This window comes from Drosophila miranda, chromosome XR (genome assembly GCF_003369915.1).
Source record: "Drosophila miranda strain MSH22 chromosome XR, D.miranda_PacBio2.1, whole genome shotgun sequence".
Lineage (NCBI taxonomy): Eukaryota > Metazoa > Arthropoda > Insecta > Diptera > Drosophilidae > Drosophila > Drosophila miranda.
The window spans coordinates 3,541,901-3,562,665 of NC_046674.1; the positions used below are offsets into that span (position 1 = coordinate 3,541,901).

General features: G+C 44.5%; 5 protein-coding genes across 20 annotated transcripts in view; 3 read left to right on the top strand and 2 right to left on the bottom strand.

Annotated features, from left to right (window-relative positions):
• Positions 1-1,337: 1,337 nt before the first annotated feature.
• Positions 1,338-2,758, top strand: LOC108151575. 2 transcript variants are annotated; one of them, XM_017280250.2, is made up of 2 exons: positions 1,338-1,458; positions 2,192-2,758. In XM_017280250.2, exon 2 carries the CDS (start codon positions 2,197-2,199, stop codon positions 2,575-2,577), a length of 381 nt encoding a protein of 126 aa, XP_017135739.1. In that variant the 5' UTR covers positions 1,338-1,458; positions 2,192-2,196; the 3' UTR covers positions 2,578-2,758. The 2 variants fall into 2 exon arrangements, with proteins under 2 accessions (XP_017135739.1, XP_017135740.1); XM_017280251.2 differs by lacking the exon at positions 1,338-1,458 and adding an exon at positions 1,884-2,112.
• On the bottom strand, positions 2,676-5,136 carry LOC108151574 (N-acetylgalactosamine kinase). 3 transcript variants are annotated; one of them, XM_033388072.1, is made up of 6 exons: positions 4,964-5,136; positions 4,317-4,497; positions 4,085-4,261; positions 3,283-4,019; positions 3,015-3,219; positions 2,676-2,945 (listed from the first exon to the last, which is right to left on the bottom strand). In XM_033388072.1, exons 2-6 carry the CDS (start codon positions 4,487-4,489, stop codon positions 2,759-2,761), a joined length of 1,479 nt encoding a protein of 492 aa, XP_033243963.1. In that variant the 5' UTR covers positions 4,490-4,497; positions 4,964-5,136; the 3' UTR covers positions 2,676-2,758. The 3 variants fall into 3 exon arrangements, with proteins under 3 accessions (XP_033243963.1, XP_017135736.1, XP_017135735.1); XM_017280247.2 differs by having other exon boundaries at positions 4,968-5,135; XM_017280246.2 differs by lacking the exon at positions 4,964-5,136 and adding an exon at positions 4,782-4,902.
• Positions 5,137-7,015: 1,879 nt separating this feature from the next.
• LOC108152031 (vesicle transport protein USE1) lies at positions 7,016-8,153 on the top strand. 2 transcript variants are annotated; one of them, XM_017281021.2, is made up of 3 exons: positions 7,016-7,409; positions 7,478-7,849; positions 7,923-8,153. In XM_017281021.2, the coding sequence occupies exons 1-3, from the start codon at positions 7,079-7,081 to the stop codon at positions 7,964-7,966; spliced, it is 747 nt and encodes a 248-aa protein (XP_017136510.1). In that variant the 5' UTR covers positions 7,016-7,078; the 3' UTR covers positions 7,967-8,153. The 2 variants fall into 2 exon arrangements, with proteins under 2 accessions (XP_017136510.1, XP_017136511.1); XM_017281022.2 differs by having other exon boundaries at positions 7,481-7,849.
• LOC108152032 (dihydropteridine reductase) lies at positions 8,132-9,427 on the bottom strand. The gene is made up of 2 exons (XM_017281023.2): positions 8,968-9,427; positions 8,132-8,869 (listed from the first exon to the last, which is right to left on the bottom strand). Exons 1-2 carry the CDS (start codon positions 9,049-9,051, stop codon positions 8,246-8,248), a joined length of 708 nt encoding a protein of 235 aa, XP_017136512.1. The 5' UTR covers positions 9,052-9,427; the 3' UTR covers positions 8,132-8,245.
• A 2,092-nt stretch (positions 9,428-11,519) lies between these two features.
• Positions 11,520-20,765, top strand: part of LOC108152029 (protein boule) — a 31,732-nt gene continuing 22,486 nt past the window's right edge. For 4 of the 12 annotated variants that reach the window (XM_017281014.2, XM_017281015.2, XM_017281019.2 and 1 more), the window contains exon 1: positions 11,525-12,218. The gene's annotated coding sequence lies outside the window, so the exon portion shown is untranslated. Of the gene's footprint in view, positions 12,219-17,595; positions 17,945-20,765 lie in introns of those variants that run through there. The other 8 variants (XM_017281013.2, XM_017281016.2, XM_033387635.1 and 5 more) reach the window with 6 other exon arrangements.

A 20,765-nucleotide genomic window follows, 5' to 3' on the forward strand; every position in this document is an offset into this window, starting at 1 on the left:
GCATTGCCCGCCCCGATAGTCGTTTGCATTGGGACCCCCCGACCCGGCCACAAATGCGTGCACTTGAAATTACATTGGCCGTCCTTGACGAACACTGCGTGTGGGTCGAGGCAGTGTACGGATACTATGATGCACATATGAATAAATTCAAGGCATATTTTACTCATGGATAGGGTTTCTCATAAATGTACATATGTATGTATATATGTAGACATTTTCCATGCTACATGCCCATCTTGATTCTGGTTAATCTTCAGTCACGTAGCCACAGACAAAGCCTTAAATAAAGTTCAAAGACCAAGCTCATTAACAGCAGACAATGCACGGCTGGGCTGGGTCGAGCAATTTGTTTATTTAATATGCAACTACAAAGAGGCTAAATGGCCATTAATTAAATATCAAATTTGCCACGGCCAATAAATAAGAAACCACACCACACCCTGAGACCCAAACGAAGCCCAGACAATGTAAATACCAAACCCCAAGTCAAGCCAAGATACGCACCTGAGATCGGGAAAGTTCAAGGCTGTCTCCACGATATATCCAGCCAAGCAATCAGTGCGCGCAGGCCAAAAACTCCGGGCTAATGCTTATGCTTCCGCCTTAACCGATCGGTTTAATAACCCCAAAAGCGTATAACCACAACACCCATAGCAAATTAGGGTCAAACATGTGCAGCCACCAGATTCCCATTCAGACTCGGATTTAGATTCAGAGTCAGACGCGGCATTAATTTCAGGGTCAATCACACTTTCAAAATCGCACATGCATAGTTTCGTTTTGGATTCTAAGCAAACCTGTCAATCACCCAAGTGAACATTGTAATCTTTGTACTCGAGTATCTCGTACTCGTACTTGTACCTGTATATGTATCTCCTATGGCTGTGCGACTTTTTCCATGCGTAACCGCTGCCGGCAGGCAACGCAACGCGACCTTTTTTGGGGGGCATTTTATGGAGCATGAGAAACGGAGACAGACACCGATATCATTGCTTTTAATTGCTCGAGCACATTGCCTATCTACCTAGGCCTAGGTCACTAGCAATTGCACTCGATTCGAGAGCAATAGAGCTCTGCTCTCCCCCATTCCCATCCCCATCCCCATCCCCATCCCCATCCGCCATAATCGGACCATAATTAATTTAATAAAATTTAAAGCAGCCCGCTGACAAACAAACAAAAACTTGACTCATTCTGGTGGCTCAGACATGACTTTGAGCGTGTTTTGGGCGCTCCGACTCGGAGCCGAACTTGAGTTCAACTCGTTTTTGTGGCATTCAACGGCAAGCGAATAAAAGTTCGCTGCCTCGTTATTCTATGATCAGTTTACAGTCTCCACTTCACCCAGACCCAGGTGTTCCAGTTTCAGTTTCCAGTTCAAGTGTTTCTCCCAGCCTAATCCGCAGCCAAATCCTCAATCAAATCCGAAACCGAATCCAAATCCAAATCCGAATCAATGTGAGTGCAGTGCGCGTGGGTGATGCGACCTGAGCAACCAAATGAATCGCTACAAAGAACCAAAAATGATACGATTACGATGGTAGTCCGTGGGATCTTAGCCTTGACTTTGGCTTGGACTCTAACTCTGAATATGTAAATGCATTTTTAAGATACAGTGGCTGCTCCGAAGGTGTACCCTATTACCTGTGTTGATTATTCACCAAGAATGTGGAACCATTTACCATGCTCGAGCATCTCAAGGATTATCTCTGTCTGTGCTGCCCAAAAACAAAATATCTATTACGATTCCACTGCCCAATCCCTGAGCGCCCACTGTATCGCCATCTCGAGATTTGATTGCTTTGTTCAATTTAAATTGGAGCACACCACGCTCGCTGACAATTAAAGCTCGCCATTCAGTTGGCTGCCAGTCTAATTCTTATCAATAAAAAAAGCCAGTTCCAGTTGCAAAAAGTTCATGGATTAGCAGCAACTGGAACGTTATGTTACAAGCCAAGATCTCTGGCTCTGAGCCGGAGCAGCAGCAGCAGCAACCCACTCCACCGGCCCCGCATATGCGATAATTGATTTTCCCGTACATAATTTATGACGCACGAAACTGACAGCTGACTTTTAGATTAAAAACTGCCACTGACCAGCGGCAATAAATCTGTCCGTATCACTTTATTAGAACGTTAACAATAATGCTAACTCCTTCTGCTTCTCCTCCCCCTCATTCACATCCTTGTAGTCATCATGTTTACTGCCTGCCAAGTTGCGTTCTTCGCTGGATGCCTCGCTTTGGCTTTGAGCTGCGTCCAGGCTCAGTTTTTCTACCATCAGGCATTGGGTCTGCCTTCGACACACTCGTTTGAGCCGGCAAATCCGTATCAGGGATATGCCACGGCCGATGCCCACCCCTCAGTGGTGCGCAACGCTCAATGGGAGTCGGAGCTTCCTGCCGAGCTGTCCAAGAGTGCGCGATTCTACAATGATCCTGTCGTAGCCGCCAATCTGGCCAAGGCGTCGCTCCTCACCACAAAGGAAATGGCTGTAGTGCATCGCGAGGCGGAGAAAATTCCACGGGATCAGGTCTATAAACTATTCAAAAACGCCGGCTGGCTGAGTCGCAGATAGAAATGAGAAGCAAAATCTGCTGAGAAGAATGGACTTCCATTTCCCACGTACCTTGTTGTATTTTTGTATTTTTTTTTTTTTTTTGTGTAATTTGTATATTAGTTTGTAAATTGTTAATATATTGTACATGCATACATGCAGATTAAACATTCTTGTAATAAGATAGACAGTGGTCATTGAATCACGGCACAAAAAGCTCGGCTCCATTGCCCGGGAGGGTGGCAAACACAACCTCGTTGAAATCATTTGGCTGATGGCGCTCCAAGAGATGGGGCGGCAATTGAGAATAGTAGTCCCGCTTTAAAGCCTTTATATACTTTGCAGCATCTTCCTGGGAATCGCACATGGCCACAATGCAGCCACCCCAACTGAAAGAAAGGCAGGCCGGATTTGGTTAGGCTTTTAGGGATAGGATAGGGCATCATGCTTTTACTCACCCGGCTCCTGTAACGCGAGCGCTGACATTCTGCTTTTCGGATATGGCAATCAGACGCTCGACATCTGGATGCGAGCATTCATAGAGCTCGCGCAGGCTCTCGTGAGATTGTCGCATGAGCAACCCCAACTGCTTGATATCTTCCTCGCTGGCATGTAGCGCCAACTGCTCACAAATCTTACGGAATTTAACCACGCGTCCAGATTCTGTGCGAATACAACAAAATATACAATAATGAAAACGTTATATTTAGGTCCAGGTCCACTCACCCTGAATAACGTGCAAGGCACGCTGGCGCAGTTTAAACTGCTGCATGTGCTGCGTGTTGGCCGTGAGGTACTTGGTCTCCAGCTCCTGCTCTGTAATTCCCCATTCCTGGCAGATATCGGCTCGCGTATAAACCAATTTAGTCAGCTTCTCTTTAATAAAGCTCTCAAACGTCTCATTGTTCATGCCACAGGCCTCCTCCAGGTCAATGAATCGGATGATTTCCTGCCAATTACTTAGATTTTTGTGCCTGGCCAGCCAACGCGTTGCAAGGCGGCACTCCACCACCCGCTCATTGTAGTCCGACGAGGCAGCCTTGTTCTTCTGCGCCAAACTGTTGGCCACCACAAAACACTTGCCTGCCGGCAGGATCACCGGGGTTCCATTGAGCTGTGGGTGAAATTCGATGTGATGGGCACAGCCTTCCCGGCCCAAGTAGGCAATGGCCTGGTCCATGCCCCCGCTATGGGTGCCAATGTACTGCTCACACTTAGCTGAAATGGACGCCAGCTCCTTGCGATCCAGCTTCATGCCCTGGACATACGCTGTGGCCAGAACAGCAGAGCTGACCATGGCACTGGAACTGGATAGACCAGCAGCCAGAGGAACGTTTCCGTCGACTGCAATGCGCATTCCGATGGGACTAAATTTCTTCCTGCCAAGATGTTCTTCAATTCCTCTGACGCCACACATGAAGTATTTATACCATGCCGGGCCGCCAGGTAGTGGAAGTTCAACGCTGGAACGTAATTAGTCAGTCAGTAAGTCAGCTATTACTTTTGGGGAAAGGAAACAATCACCAACCTGAGGCTTTTCAAGTCACACTGAAAGTTCTGGAAATTGGCCTGGTCCAGATTGCGCAGCTGCAATTGATGCAGCTCTGTGGGATTACTTCCCACTGCCAGCACAATGCTTTGGGTAACGGCCATGGGAAGCACGGAGTAGCCGCAATAGTCCACATGCTCGCCTATGATGTTGACCCTGCGAAAAGATACTGTCAGCTACAGGTACTGTTTAAATAAACGGAAGGACTCACCGTCCGGGCACGCGAACAAAGAAATCCGGCTCTGCTCCAAACTGTTCCTTGAAAAAGGCGCCCAGTCTTTGCATGCGGCCATACATTTTTGCATCTGGCTGAAGCTTCTGTTGGGCAACGATCTCGATCCCGGGACCCAGAATGTCACCAGTTCCATTCCCATTGGCAGTCATGTTTACCTCTAACCGTAAACAGAAACAAACGTTTAATTATAACATTTTTTTTGTTTTGTGTTGTTTTTCAGCTGTTGTGGTGCGTCGAACCGTAAACGTGTCGCAACCAACAGTCATAACTCGTTAAGCTGAAAACAGAGTACAGCTATTTAAATGCTGATTAGAAACAATAAAACACACAACCAGCCACATTTACGTCAGGTTGGGGCAAAAAAAATACTAATCCGCCAATTTCACCTTATCAGAATGTCAAAACAGCCATTAACACACACACACCGATTGCCTAACATACCGCTTATCAGTCGGGGAAGTGTTGTATCACTGTAAATGCATTTTATTGATGCAAATTGAACTTCTTAATTGAGAAAAACAAGCGGAAAGCCGGCATTTAAAAATGTAGAGAATTTGGGAGAGAGAGAAAGAGCGCGACAGATAGCAGCTGATATGCAATGGTTGCCAGGGTTTCATACTTACTTACCCAATATATTCTTATCGTTCTTTTTATAGGTCACAAACGCTCTTGAAGAAGCCTCTGGGCGTTATCAGGGGAGGAGTATTAGTCTTTGGTGCGAACGCTACGGATTCCAACCAGTAACTGAGTGATTCCGGCCTGCACCGTTTCCGTTTTGTTTAGCCCGGGAATGGAATGTGTACGTGTCTGTAAGAGTCTGTATACTGAAATCAGCAACACAACTTGTTGAGAGTATTGTTTACATATTGTTAGCCGCTAACTAGGTTACGGCACTCTCCTGATATGATACTTTTCTTGTTCTTTCAAACTTGTTATGCTATCAACCATGAACGATGCTAAACGTTTGTTTTTGAGTGTTCCTTCAGCTGATAAGATGATCATTCAAAATGAGAAATCGTTAAAGTTTTGGCACTGCGGATATTTTGTTCTATCGATGAACTGCCACCACCAGCGATCAGCTGTCACGAACAGTGCTATCGAAGCACTGCCATCTCAATTGCGTGCCCAGCTGAAGCTCTCTCTCCTATTCTAAAACGTTGCCTCTTTTAGCTTCCTGGGCGAACTCGCAGAAGCCTCGCAACATTGCCGTGTATGCCATGAAGGTTTCGGCTCTTCTGGACAGATGTCGACAGCCATCAGGCCATCATTCAGGCCCGAGTCGATGGCAATGAGCGTGCTGGAAGGAGTCACGGTGCTGGACCTGGAAAAACAGTCCGATATGATCTACTATTCCCATGGCAAGCAAATCGATGGAAAGAACAAGTAAGCAATGACTATGGGCTGTAATGGCTATGAGGCTATGACCTGATCCTGTAATCCCCTGCTCCCTCTCCACAGGATAGCCCTTTTTTCCATGCACATCTCGCAGGTGAACAACATTGCCGCCTAGGGTGGATTTGTGTACTGGCTGGACGAGCGGATCACTGTCAACGGAGAGCGTCGTTGCGCGGAGCTGCAGCGTCTGTCGCAGTTCACCGACATCAGTGCCGTGTGGACACCTGATGTGAAAGTGCTGCGCATCACACGTGTCTGCACAGTAGCACAAAGTGTTTCCACATCTGCCTGGCCAGCGAGGTGACACGCAGTACTCACGACGTCTGCTCGTGCCCCAAGCATCTGATGCTACTGGAGGACAAGGAGAACTACGGCGTGTATCCGGCCTGTGGGCCAGATAATTTTATGTGAAGGGAATAGTCACATGAACAACGACTGTATATCCGCCTCCTGGCGCTGTGACAAAAGATTGTCCACTATTCGATGACAATGATTTAGATTTAGATTTATATAATATATTTAGATATTTAGATAATATATTGATGTTATATATTAGCCATTGATGCAGCCGAACAAACTCTCAGAGATGTCACTGATTTGTTTGGCTCAAAGAGTATCTTCACATTAAATTAACGAAATATACAAAGGCCTATACACGCATCATGTCTTCAAAAACCAGCAACACTGCGACTGTTTTTTTGTTGAACTATTTTGTTTAAGCCTTGTTTTAGTCAAAAAAGCAATAAAAGCTAGAGCTAAAAACTAACCAATCTTGAAAAAACTTTATTCATCAACGGCCTAAAATTATGTGGGCAGAACTAAGGATTTTAGTTAGCCAGAACTATTCAACGGAATCTTGAATAAGCCAAGAGTAGCCTAGAATAAGATTCATAAATCGTATAAAATTATGTGGGCATGCAAAATGTTTCACATCTAGCTAATAATATCCGACGGAATATCAAAGTTGAACAATAGGAACGACTATCCTCTCGTTTTTTTTGTTTGACCATTTTCGCTAAAACCTCTTTTTATACGCAAAATGCTATAAAAGTAAGTGTCTAAAATAAACCAGTCAAATAGAAAATAGGTTCATTAATTGGATAAAATTACGTGGGCAGGGCTGAGGATTCTATCTATCTAGTAATATACCCCGGAATATCAAGAACCAGGAATATGTATAATAGAACTTAAATTCGTCAGTATATTGACGGTATATTTTTTAAATAAGGTATATTTTGGTATATTTCTGAGGGTCGGACGGTATATTTTAACGATAAATCCGCGGTCACACTGAGCTCTAGCCCATTGACGGCTTTGTTATTGTTTATGTTTTTGGCTGAAAAATGGCCACGAAGCTAAATGTGAACATCCGCGTAATGCTGAACAACTGCGAGGAGCTGGCCAAGAACGAGGCTAACTTCTGGCGCTTGCAGAAGTTCATCAAAGCGCTGGACATAATGGTCGCCGAGCTGCAAGCCATGGACGACTCACGGAGTGCGCGCAGGATCTCCGGATACAAAGAGCGCCTCCAGGCCCTCAAGCTGACCACCGGCTACACGGAAAGTACGAAAATCCAAACGAACGAGGTCGAGGCTGCGGAAGTATCCCTGAAGGAGATGCAGCAGATCGAGAGCACGAAGAACTACAACCACATGCGAAAGGATCTACTGGAGGGTGAGACGATTGCCAAACCAGCCACCACACCCCAACCATCACTAGCTTAATTCCCCCGTTTTGAATAGTAGATGGCGATGCCCTACGGCGACGACGTGGCGTTGCCGAGGACGCGAGCGGCAGTGGCAGTCCCAGCGGCAGCTCCAATAGTCCGGCCACCGAAGGCAACAACTTGAACGAGGCTGTCAAGTATTACAATCAGAAGCAGGAGAAAATCACAGAGCACATGCTCTCGCTGACGCGCAACCTCAAGGAACAGACGATGACGGCCAATCGCATTATAAAACGTGACACCGAATTGGTGACCAAATCCTCTGGCATGGCAGATCGCAACATCAATTCGCTCAGCAAGGAGGTCGAGACCCTAGAGCAGCACTCGCGCAGTGCCTACAAATGCTGGGCCTGGATGCTGTTTGTCTTTGTGTTCTGTACATTTGTAGGTGAGTCATTGATTAATGGAAAATGCAAGCTTGGATCCATCACTAATCTCCCGGTTTATACCTCTCATTCCAGGCATGGTGTTTTTCATGAAAATCATGAAGAAAAAGAAAACGTAGACTACAGTCTCCAAATAAACCTAAAGTCTCAAGAAGCTTCATGTCTTTCTATATATCAATCCGAAAAAAGCTTTAGTTCATTCTGTTCCCCGAGCTCTTCAAGAGTTCAAAAGGTTATCCAAAGCTCAGCAAATGTTACCCCCAAATGGTTTAACAAGACAATCATTAAACGATCGAAAGCCGCCAAGCGATTTATTTATAGTTTATGTACAAGCGAAAGCATTGAGATTATGGTTTGAGCATTCATTTCATCAGCATGGGGATCCGTGGTTTTCCTTACTACTCTGCGGCTATCAGCTCGGTAATGTCGCACTTGGTTATTAGCTGCAGCAGGGAGCCCGTCTTGGGGCGCTCCTGGGCCTGGGTCCAGTTTAAGAACAGACCGGCCACCTCCTTGAGGGGTGTCCAAGTGCTAAAGTCTGCGTCTGGCATCCATTTGCGGTTCATGGGCGTGTCCAAGGTCACAGGGAGAATGGAGACGACCAGGGAGCCGCTTGGCAGACCAGAATTCGAGCCAGCAAGCGAACGTGTCAGCTGATGGACAGCCGCCTTGGCCATACCGTAGCCAATCATTCCAGGAGTGCCCTCCAATGCAGGCTTGGCCCCGGTAAGGGCCAAGAGCCCGCCCTCCTTCAAATGCTGAGCGGCAACGGCCGCCGAGATGCTCGATGTCCACACGCTCTGCTTCCACATGAGATCGGCGTTCTTGGCCAGATCCTTCTTGGCATTGCCGCCAGCCCAGCCACCGGCCACGCAGATCACGGCATCCAGCTTCTCCCCAGCGATTGCTTCTCCCACTTTACCCACCACAGTGGCCTCCTGCTCCGACCAGCTGCCATCGCGTGGCACCACAATGCTCACGTCGGCCTTGTCGTTTTCGCTCAAGTCAATGCTGCCGACCCACTGGGAGTCACATGCCGAAGGTTGGCCGAGAAACAATGAAACAATTAAAACTCGTCGATTGCAGGTGAAAGGTTTGCCTTTGGGCAGCGGATACTCACGTAGTTGTTGGCTTTGAAGTGTTCGACACATGCGGAGCCCAGTGCCCCCTTGCCACCATAGATGACGACTCGGCCTGCGGACATGATGCGTGCTGCCAGTTTTACGGTTCAAATGAACTGATCGGGGAGAAAAATCAAAACCGAACTTGGGCTCAGGCTCGGCTGGGGTCTTATCTATGACTCAAAGCAGCTGGGGTTTTTGAACGCGCGCAAGGTGGAGACCAGTTCTACCGGTAGTGGGAATTTATTGGAGTCGACAACACACACACACACTTGGACAGAAGCGTACGCATACACAGGGGGGCGACGCAGGCGTAGCGGCTCTTTCAATTCCAATCTCAATTTATTACAATTTAATGCTAGGGCGGCACTCACGCCGTTACTCCTTTGTATTTAATTTTTGCCTAATTCGCCAATCGGTTTGATTAAAAAAAAACGCTGAAAAATGAATCTGCGCCAGTCTGAGAAAATACGTCACAAACTTCAAAATATACCATAAATATACTGACGAATTATTTGTATTCAAGTTCCATCGTTTCTGATATTCGGTTGAATATCACTAGCTAGCTAAGACTCTCAGCTCTGAGCTCATTATTTTATCCGATTATTACATTAATTTCCTACAAGATTGGTTAACTTTAAGCTCTCATCTTTATTGGATTGTGTATAAAACAAGGTTTAAGCAAAACCGGTCAACAAAAAGTTCCACTAAATTAATTTCCTTACATGTAACTACACGCTAACTACACATTTGCTACATATGAACTACATTTACAAGTAATTACCAAAGGCGACACCTGAAGGGGAAATGTGTACGTTTCAAAATTTTTTGCCCGTTTCCTTTTCATATAAGCCCCATGGAAGCGACAGTGTGAAAAACCTCCGACATTTTTTGAAAAATTGATATTTTGATACCAAACGATCCGGGATTCGATGCTGATCGCGAATTAGTTTTCGATGCGGCCTGGGACTTAGCTCTTAGTGGTGTTTATGCACGGTTTCTACATTGGTGCATTGCTCAAGAGGGTGAGTCCATTACGTGTCTTAAAATATACCGGAAAATACAAGGAAATACTATGAAAGATATACAAATTGCGAGGTGTGGGAGCTAGACGTGGTGGCAAGAAAATAAGAAAATCCGATAAAGTAAACGGTCTGACCCTCAGAAATATACCGAAATATACCGTCTCATTTTAAAAATATACCGTACTGAATACCGTATATACCGAATATACTGTCGAATTGAAGTTCTCTTAGACATATTCCTCGTTTTTGACATTCCAGGGAATATTACTAGCTAGATAGAATCCTCAGCCCTGCCCACGTAATTTTATCCCATTAATGAATCAATTTTTTACTTTTAAATACTTCCTTTTTTGGACTTTGCCTAAGAAAATGTTTTAGCGAAAAAGGTAAAAAAAAAAAGCGTAACGTACAACGTTCCTATTGCTCAATTTAGATATTCCGTAGAATAATTCTGGCTAACTAAAATCTTCGACCCTGCCCACATAGTTTTATCCAATTGATGAATATATTTTCTACAAGATTAATTACTTAAAAGTACTCCCATTTACGGTATTTTGACTAAAACAAGGTTTAAACAAAAAGTTCAACAAGAAAACAGTGGCAACGTAAGTGAGAATGGAATGTCACGTCATTTCTTACTTGTTGCTTGTTAACCGGAGTATGGACCTTTGTATACCCTGTCTCGTTAATTTTATATAATCATACTGTTTTTCAAACTGTTTTAAAACGTAATTAATAAATACATTTTCTTAATTTGATATGTTTTAGATTATGTGTCATGCAATTTGACTAGTTTCTGCATTCATTAGAGCCTGGGACGAAAGCAAAAATCGCGTCGTTTCCGTTTGCTATATTTAAACCCAACCACATGAAAAAATAAGTTTATATGGATATATGATATGTTATATACAGTCAAATACATATTTAAACTAACTTATCAATACCAATTTTAATACTAGTCCTGGGCTCCGTTGAACTGAGCACATGGCAAGTACCCAATCATCAGCATATGTCGATTCAAATACAGTAATTAAAGCACATAATTTAAAAATATGGAATTAGTCGATTCAAAGAGAGCCTTAACCGACTCGAAGAGAGCGAGAGCCAAAAACTCTAAATCAGGACCTCATTGAGCGCGCCAAGAGAACATTTTTGGAATTGCAAATACATATGTACATATAGCGCTTAATGTGTCATGTTTTGCCACACAAATCAGCCATTTTTTCTTAAAAAAAATTGGCGTTTTGAAAAGGTAACTTCTCTTCACTTCCAGAGTACACAAATATAAAGGTCAGCAAATTTAATTGAAGGGACATAATTGTGACAGCATACATATGTGGTATTCGGTCAGAGTGATGATTAATACTACCATCGGCCACACCTAATATAGTTATACCTTGCGTTCACATGCACACAATTGTCCCAAAGAGCGTGTGAGAGAGCGCGTGAGAGAGGGCGGAAAGCACAATAGGCCCCCGCGCGATAGTCGTACCTTTTGAAAAATTCTACCATGCTTATAATATACTATACTAGACTTTCCACCGAATTTCCACCAGAATAATACCAATACAAAGTTCCACAGACAGAAGCTATATTGCAGAGCCGCTTTAGTACGAAGCCCCAGCTGTGTTACATCACTGCACTACAAAAACGTTAAATTATTTGGTAGTAGAGAAGTTTTGCGCGGAAAATCGTAGCGTGTTGTGTTGTTTGAGGTCGATCGGTTTTTCTTTCCTATAGTTTGCTTGCCTGCGCCGCCGCCTGCCTTGCTCTGCCGCCGGACTGTCACAACACATGTTTGTGCCGTGCCACACAAAATACACAATACAGAGAAAAACACAAACAGAGTAGTCGGCGCGTTAGTTTTTCCATTTCCACTTGGAGCGGGGGCCCGTCTCAGTCTCATTCTAGTTGTGATTTTTAGGGAGTAAGTTCTCTCGTGAAAAAGTAGTCAAATAAAATATATAATAATTCCAAACGAATATCGGGAAAACACAAATAAATTTAAATAAAAATAATAAACGAATAGTAAAATAGTAAAATCAGAATAGTAAAAAGTTTGTAGAACAAACCCTCGAATTGTCCGTTAAATACACGTATCGTCGCGATTGAGTAACCGTACAAGTAATTTAACGTAACGTAATGTGTGTGTGTGAACAACCACAACAATAAAAGTCAAAAATATCTTCGGACGCAGCGAAGGACGAAGCGGCCACTAAATAACGGTAAGTGTGTGAAGAGGGGTAAACAGATGGGGTAAATGTCACTGCGTGGAAAACTTAGAAATTCCAGGCGAAAATTCTCAACTCGTTTTCCTTCCCTCTGTATCTCTCTTTCTCTCACACTCTATCTCTCTCTCATCGTGTGTGTGTTCATTTAAGCGGAAAACGTGTATTCTTAAGAAAACCAGAAAATCGAAACCAGGAATTGGGTCACTATGTCAAACGCGCTCCAACTCTGTTTCTGGCTTAGAGTCTGGCTAACTCCCTGGTCTCTGGTCTGGCTAAAACGTGTTTCATGTTCAGTCAATTTGTTCTTTTTATCTAGTCGCAGCTGCGCCGCTGCCTCTGTGGCTGCCGTTGCCTTAAGTGCTGCTCTTTTGGCCGTCAACACTTGACGCTAGGCGGCCTAAACAGCATCGCCTACCAAATGCCTAAAAAAGCGGGTGTGAATGTGTGTGTTTGTGTGTGAACGAGAGAGAAGGAGAGCCGTTTGTCTGATTGTCACCCGCGCGAATGGCTTAAGAGTACCCTCTAATTGAGTGGGATATACGTACATATATATATATATATGTGAAAGATAACTTATTTTTGAAAAATATTTGACAAGAAATGCTAGGGGGAAATATACACATTAAATATTTTTCGACAAACATTTTTGTTAAAGATCACTAATAAGTATCGGCAAGCCATCACTGCCCAACGTTTTCTCAAGTAGTCGTCCGCTCTCTCGCTGAACATTCGCTCTCCCTCTCTCTTGCATTTTCGGGCACTCACTCGCTTCACTTGATCTTGCACTCTGTCGACGGCGACGCGACTGCATTGGAAGCAGCAGCGACTGCGCTGCCACGCTTTTACCTTGAGCACGCCTGCACTTGTCGCAGCACTCTCTGCTGTCCGCTGTCCGCTATCCGCTCGCCCCCCCTACCACCTCTGCAGTTTGCTCGTTATTTGAATTTTGAAATTCTGAATAAAGCCGAAATTGGAGCCAACCGCCTTTCGAAACTGTTAGCCAGACGGAATGGTTGGTTAGCTTTTATTTTGGTTTTTCTTCTCTCCTTTTTGATGTTTGCCAATAAAATTATTACGACTTGGCCTGGCCGACTGCTAATGCGTTTTGAGGTCACGCCAGTTCCGCTGCCTGCCCCTCGTCCCATCCATCCATCCACCGGGCGGACGAACGGGTGACCCAATAAAAAGATGTTTCGTGAGCGATGGATGCGATGGATGGGCGAACGTGTGTGCGCGCCTCCCGCTTACATTTCTCGGTCCATTTAACATGTGTCCGTTTTAGCTATTTCTGATTTGATTTATTTCAAAGTTATTTATTATACAACCAGGCCCAAAGCAAAACAAACAGCGTTAACAGAGAGCGACAGAGATAGAGGGAGAGAGAGAGGCAGCATGACAGCTGGTGCTCATGCTCCAACAGGATACGGCTACGGATACGGATACGGACCGGGGGATAGGGATAACAACACGGGAGAGGAGAGGAGCCATTATAGGTTGCTGGTTTACTAGTTAACGGGGCCTCACGCACATGGCCCATACACCGGAGAGTGAGAGAGAGAGTGAGTGAGTCCGCGAGAGAGAGGGTATTTAGAAAGAGAGAGCGCTGTGAAGGCGGGGGGCAGAGCGGGCACTGACACTGACAGTGGAGCAGGCAGCGTACCTTCGTCACCTTCATCATGTGGTCTTCGTGCCTGTATAAGAGCAATAAATAATGCACACGACGAGCACCTAAGAGAGAGAGACCGAGAGCGAGAGAGAGACATAGAGATAGAGATAGAGAGATAGGAAAGAGTGAAAGAGAAAGTCGGCCACAGTCGGAGGAAAAGAGCGAGACGATTGAGAGAGAGTCGTGCGGGTGGCCTCTTTGGGGGGTGTGTGTTTGATTTTTGCACTTAAGAGCGCAAAAAGTGGCTTTGATTTTTGGCTATGCCCTATTACCGGGGTTTGGGGTCGCACGCCTGTGGGAATTGATTAGATGGCCCCCAAAGGGAGGCCGTAATGAAGAGTCATTTAATTGTTAACTGTAGAATGAGTGGTTATGGGTTAGTAGATATACTCTCCCTCTTTTTTCCTCCATCACAAATAGAGTACAAGTTATCCAAGGGGTGGAGGAGGATGGTTCTTTGGAAGGACGTTTCCCTTATTCGGACCTGGGGTAACCTTGGGTATCCTTACACTTCAAGATGTGTGTAACTCATATTTGGAACAATTTATTAACTTACTGAGTTATTGACTACCTAAATACTAAAAATCATTCAAATCTAATAATAATTCCCAGAAAGAAGCATATACGTATGTAGTTCTCTGACGACTATGCTCGTAGCATTCTGTCTCGTTAATCCTTAAGTTTATCATCTCCCTCTTGGACGGTGATCCCTTGCATATTTTCCTTTAAAAGAGTATTCCGCAATTTGCTACAAGTTTGTCCGATTTCTTTCTCTTACATTGTTGTTGGTGGGTGGAGGTTGGCTTCCGACTGCGTGGGAGTTCGCCCCCCATTTGCATTATCCCCTCTCTCAGTCTCTCTCCCGCTCTCCCGCAAAACTCTCTCCATCTCTCTAGTCCGCTCTTTCTCTCTCAGTCTGTCTCTCTTTGGATCCCTAGTACATATATAGCACGAATTCCAATTGAGGATAGGGATGCGAAGGCTAGCGTTAACCTATATAATTTTTTTGTTCCGCTTCGAACCACCTCTTCTCCCTCCCACCCCCACTCGCCAGTGGAACCCCTACCCCTGCTTTCTGCTGATTTTTCTGCTTTTTGGCAGTTGAAGGTTCTTTTTTTTTATACTTTAAAGAATTTTTTGTTGGTTTTTGTTATATTTTTGTTCTGTGTGTTTTTCGTGTGTTTTTTTCTGAGGCGTCGACAAACCGGAGACGGCGAAGGGAACGAAGACAGAGACGCAGCAGTGATGCCGACTCTGTCGTTGACGTTGACGTTGACGTAGAAGCTGACAGCGACTGAGAGCCGAGGAAAATTTTGTGTCGACGAGAGATGATTTTGGATTTGATTTTGGATTGGATTTGCATTTTTGGATTTTCTTCATGGTTTTGGATTTGGACTTGGCTTTGGTTTTGCAGCTGCTGTTGCACGATAACTTTTCCACCGATGGAATCTCAAAGTGGTGATTGCATTCGTGCAACCAATTGCTTTTAGATTTGCTTTTGCCCACTTTTGCCTACTGCTTTTGGCATTGATTGCCTTTTGATTTTTACTTTTGTTGTTGTCTTTTGCCTTTTGCTTTTGGGTTTGGTTTTAATGCTAAGTATACGCCTCAGTGAACCCAATTTAATTATCATGATTGTTTCTCTCTATCGCTGTCGCTGATGATTCTGCTTCTGCTGCTGCTGCTGCTGCTTTTGATGGAATTTAAATTTTCCAACTCCACAAACAGAGAAAAGCACAAGCACACACGCACACACACGAACGAACACAGAGAGGGAGAGCGAGAGAGAGAAAGAGAAAGAGAGAGCGATTTTCCAACGTGTTTTTCATCTTTTTTGTTGTATTATTTTCTGATTATGTAAGTGGAAACGTAGAGCGCTGATAAAAGCGATGGCTGGCTGACGGACTGACGGGCCCGGCCCGAGTCTCTGGCCATAATTACGAGCTTTAGATTCGCCCTTCGCCCATTTTTTATCAGTGGCTGGCTTTATTTATGCGTCCTCCCACAATGAAAAAAGAGCGGGAGGTGTTGGTGGGTGGGGGGGTGGGGGTTGGGTGCTTGATAGACAACAATTGAGCATTTGAAGTGCAGCCTAGCGCAAAGCGAGAGCAGAGGAGCAGTGCAGAGGGCAGAGAGGAGAAAGAGAACAACTGTGAGGGGAAGGCTGTTATTGTTGTTGTTGTAGCCAAAAACCCAAAACGAAAAGCAATTAAATGGCCATGGATCATTGCACAATAAGTAAAGAATCAACGAAAATGAAAATGGGGAAAAAAAAAAGAAAAACTAACTCGCTCGCACACACACACACACGCAACAATAGGCATATGATGAAAGAGAGTGGGAGTGGGAGCGGGTACGGGTGCGGGTACTGGAGTGAGAGTGGGAGCAGTGGCAGTCAAAACATAACTGTATTTGCTTGGCCAGGCATATAGCCGTTGTTGTAGCCGCCTCTGTCGCCGCCTCTGTCGCCGTCAGCGTCGCTGCCGCTTGTCTCTTTGCACACACACCGCTTTCGGACACTTTCATATGAGAAAGAGAATGTGTGACAATAGAAGTTGCACGGCTTGCTGGTTGATGACGGAAGCTTCTTACGAAATCCGAAAACTTTATAGCCATACGAGAGTCACTTATAATACTAATTCTCGTAACTGTAATTGGTTGTCAGACAATAAGTACAGCTGTAGAACACACAGCTTATTGTTTCTCCATGAGGAAAACACAATTTACATTAGTTTGAGCCAGAGACCAGTGTTGAACGGGACTGCTTCTCAAAATACTGCACTGCTTCACCCTTGAACTGCTTGTTCAGTGGAACGATTATGATAAACCCTTGCGGATCGATCTTTCCTTGGCCCTTCTTCTTCCGTTGCTTCTTCTGCTTGTCTGCACTACAAAATCCAGTGGAAACTTTGAAGGCCCCGAGCTTCTGCACGCGTACATATGTACGCATATATGTATGTATATACGTGAAAGCTATACAATAGTTTTGTAATCTATGGAGGGGATTACATTTTGATAGATTTCTTTTTAAGGTATCAAAACACTGCAATTAACTGTCGATCTAATTATTTTTCATTTATTTTCCCGTTTCTTTTATTTATTTTTTGTTCTTATATAAAATACGAATGCGAATGCATAAAGAATCTCTCGAAATTGCAAACAGATAATCATAGCCGTTTACCGTTTACCGTTTACCGTTCGTTATTGGAGCACACTCTACGTGGCAGCTGCGCCGCTGATGCGTCGTCGTCGTCGTCGTCGACAACTCTAATCGCACCACCCACCCCCTCCCTCACACAGACACACCTCCATATATCCCTTTTCCCCCTATTCCACCCACTTGTGGGAGAAGCAGTGCCTGTTTAATAAATAGGCCAAATATGTAATATTGCTAAAATGTGTTTATTGTAATCTCTTTCACACACACACGCACACGCACACCCACTAATATACACAAACGCACGTGCACTGATGTGCAGTGCATCCCTTGGCCGCGCTCAAAGAGCAAGCGCAACCGAAAGAGAGAGCGCAGCACATGTTTTGCTCTCTCTTTTCCTCAGCTGACGCTGACTACGCTGCTCTCTGCTCTGCTCGGGCTCTGCTCGGGCTCTGCTGTGGCTCTGCTTTACCTCTGTTGTGGCTCTGCTACTGCTCTCGGGTCTTTTTTGGGCCCCCAAGTGGGGCGACGCTCGCTGGCCGCCGCTGAGTCGTTGTTCTATCGTCGTTGTGATTGCAACACTTTTCGATTTCACTTTGGCATTCTCCGTGTTCTCCTCCATTCAACGTTCAACGTTCGCCGTGTGCTGCCCGTGCTTTCGGTTCTCCGTTCCGTTTGTCGTCGTCAACGTCGGGTGTTCTCTGCTCTGCCTGCTATTGCTACTCGGCCAAAAAAAGCGTCAGTCGCTGTCGCTTCGCGCGTTGAAAGATTTTCACGTTTTTTTTCTTGTGTTGAACAACAAATAAATTTAATACAAAAAAAAAGAACAAAACAACAACAAAAAGTTCTACATTTTAGCGTGGAAGCCAGCGTCGCAGTCAGCAGCGTATCGTGTTTGTATGTGTATTTTTTTATATGTGTGCGTATGCGTATGTGTGTGCCAGTTTTCATGCGTTCTGTCGCTACTGTTGCAACAGCAACAAAAACTAAAACATTTAACAACAAACAGTTACCACATCACCTGCACGCCCCCCCCTCCCTCATCTTGTATTTTTAAACTGCGTTTTTTTTCGCCAAAAAGGCCATAAAAAAAACAATAAAAAAAAAAACAAAAACAAACTACAAATACAACACGAAAGATTTTTAAGTGTTGGCCGCGCGGACAAAAGTCAACCAACGGACAGAGCGAGAGACACATACGAGAGAAAGAGAGAGGGACAGCGGGACAGCGGGACAGCGGGAACTACTATTTCGGCCAAAAAGTTAATGTGTGTGAGCCATAATAAAAGATATATGCACATATGTATGTACAAAGAATACTATATATATGGAGATGGGTCCGTTGTACTATATGGAAAATTCAGCCTGTGAGAACGTACTTGATTTTGGGGCTGACAGAAATGCTTGGATTTTTTATTGTTTTCGCCAGAAAAACAATTTACAACATAGAGCAGAAAAGAGACAGAGAGAAAACAGAGGTGAATAGAGGACAGTGTGGACAGGGTAGAGAATATAGAGACAGAGAACTGAGAAACGGGACAGAACAGATCCCTTATACAGAGAGGAATTACAACAGAGAAGAGTTGAAGGGCACATGCAGAAGATGGAAGAGATTTGGCAGAGACAGGAGACAGAGAAATGGGACAGAGAGAAGGGAAACAGGGTACTGAAATTGTGATAGACAAGAGACGGGAGGAACAATCCAAAGAAAAGATAGGCGAAAACAGGGAAATGTTATAGAGAAGAACTGGGAAGAATATAAATATCAAAAAGAGATATGGAGCTAAAGCTAGAGATTCACAGAGAAACGTACTAAAGGAATGTTCTCCCCACGCTCAGAAAGAGAGCGGGTCAGAGACAGTGAGAGAGAGAGAGAGAGAGAGAGTGAGAACTGACCAAAACAGAAGCAGCAAGCAGAGGGTGTGGAGAAGGAGAAGGAGCAGAATAACAACATTTTTTTTTTTATATGCGTTTGTGGCACACAAAAGTTGTGCTTTTATGTTTGTTGTACCTCCTCCTCCTCCTCCTCGTCCTCGTCCTCGTCCTTCTTCTTTTTTTTTGTGTTGTAACATTTTTTGTTTTTGTTTGTATGTATACCACGGGCGAAATCATCGTTCCCCCGAGCCCCTCCCCTGCCCTCGTCACCACGTAATCTGCCCATCGCCATTTCCCGTACCGAATCGACCCATCAATTCCCAGACTCCTTCCTTCTGAAACATTTTTTCTCCCAAAAACAGAAAATAGTCGTACGCCATATCGAAATAGGACGCTCTCTCTCTCTCTCTCTCTCTCTCTCTCTTTCTCTCTTTCTCTATTACGCGCTCTCGTCGTTTTCTCTTTTACCCCTCGTACGCCTCTTGACAATCGTCATTTGGCAGCGTCGTCGTCCTTCCTCCTCCTCCTGCACTTCTTACCATTCTCTCTTACCCACTTCTTGCTATTCTCTTTCTCTTCCTCCCACAAACTCCTTCCCTTTCCGGTGTTTGTGTGTCCCTTGTGTTGCCTTTCGCACACGTTGCGTATACGTAATGCCTCCGATAAACAACAACGAACAACGAACAACAAAAGCAATAGCAACCCTTTCCAACTATTACCCCACACACGCACACCTCCCCCCCCCCCCATCCCCTCTCTATCATGTAGCGTTTTCGGGGGGTTGTGGCTAGAAAAGCTAGAATATTTGATTAATAAAATTTTTGCCTGGTTTTCTGTTGGCCTTTTTTTTTTTGATGAGTGGATAAACGATGCTTCGGACAAACCGTCGACATTCACTCGCCTCACGCCTCCCCCCCTCTACTACTCCCACATATGATATGATATGATATAATATGATCATGATGTGCTATGTGGAATGGATAAAACCAACTTTAACTTCTTTCAGTATTCATTTGATCGTGGCTCTAATTGGAAAACTTCTTCAAAGAAAAAATCAATCATCAATCCGTAACCCCCACACATATAACAAGTGATAAAAGATACAAAATTGTATGCAAAAAAAAAAGCAGCAGCAACAACAAAAAGAGGTGCTAATATATAAAGATAGAGTTGAAGCCGCTTACAGTAGAGACGAGACCTAACCAAAAATTAAGTTCAGTTCTCGATCAAAAAGTAAAACCGAGTTAGTGGAAAGTTTTGTTCAATTTGATTTTTTCTGGCAGTACTAGAAGCTGCAACAAAACAGAAAAACAGAAAAACAGAGCAAACAGAGAAAGAAAATAAGGTAAAATATATATAGTAAATGTTGTACGTGTGTGTGTGTGATATTTTTAGTTGCATTTCGTCGTTGATGAAATGCTTTTGAATATCAAAACGTCGCATAAAGAACTGCTGCTACTGTCGCTGTCGCTGTCGCTGTTCTGAAAAATGCCAACAGTTTCGAAATAACCCACGCGGTTTCTCTGCCTCTATAAAGACAGACAGACTGAGAGAGAGAGAGAGAGAGAGAGAGAGAGGGAGAGAGAGAGAGAGAGAGCGAGAGAGAACCAATGGAAAATGTCGCCCCTGGGGATAGAGGAATGATATAGAGGAGAAAAATAATACCGCGTGTTTCGTTTGCCAAGACTTTTCCTTGTAGAGGGTGCTCCTCTTCCGATTGATTTCTAGAATGGAAGTTGTTTTCCCCGAGACCCACGAATATTTACTTTTTGGGAAAACATTCCCTGTAGCGAGAGGTAGAAACGGCTTTCCTGGGACTTTCCTGGCGGACATTTTCTTTAAG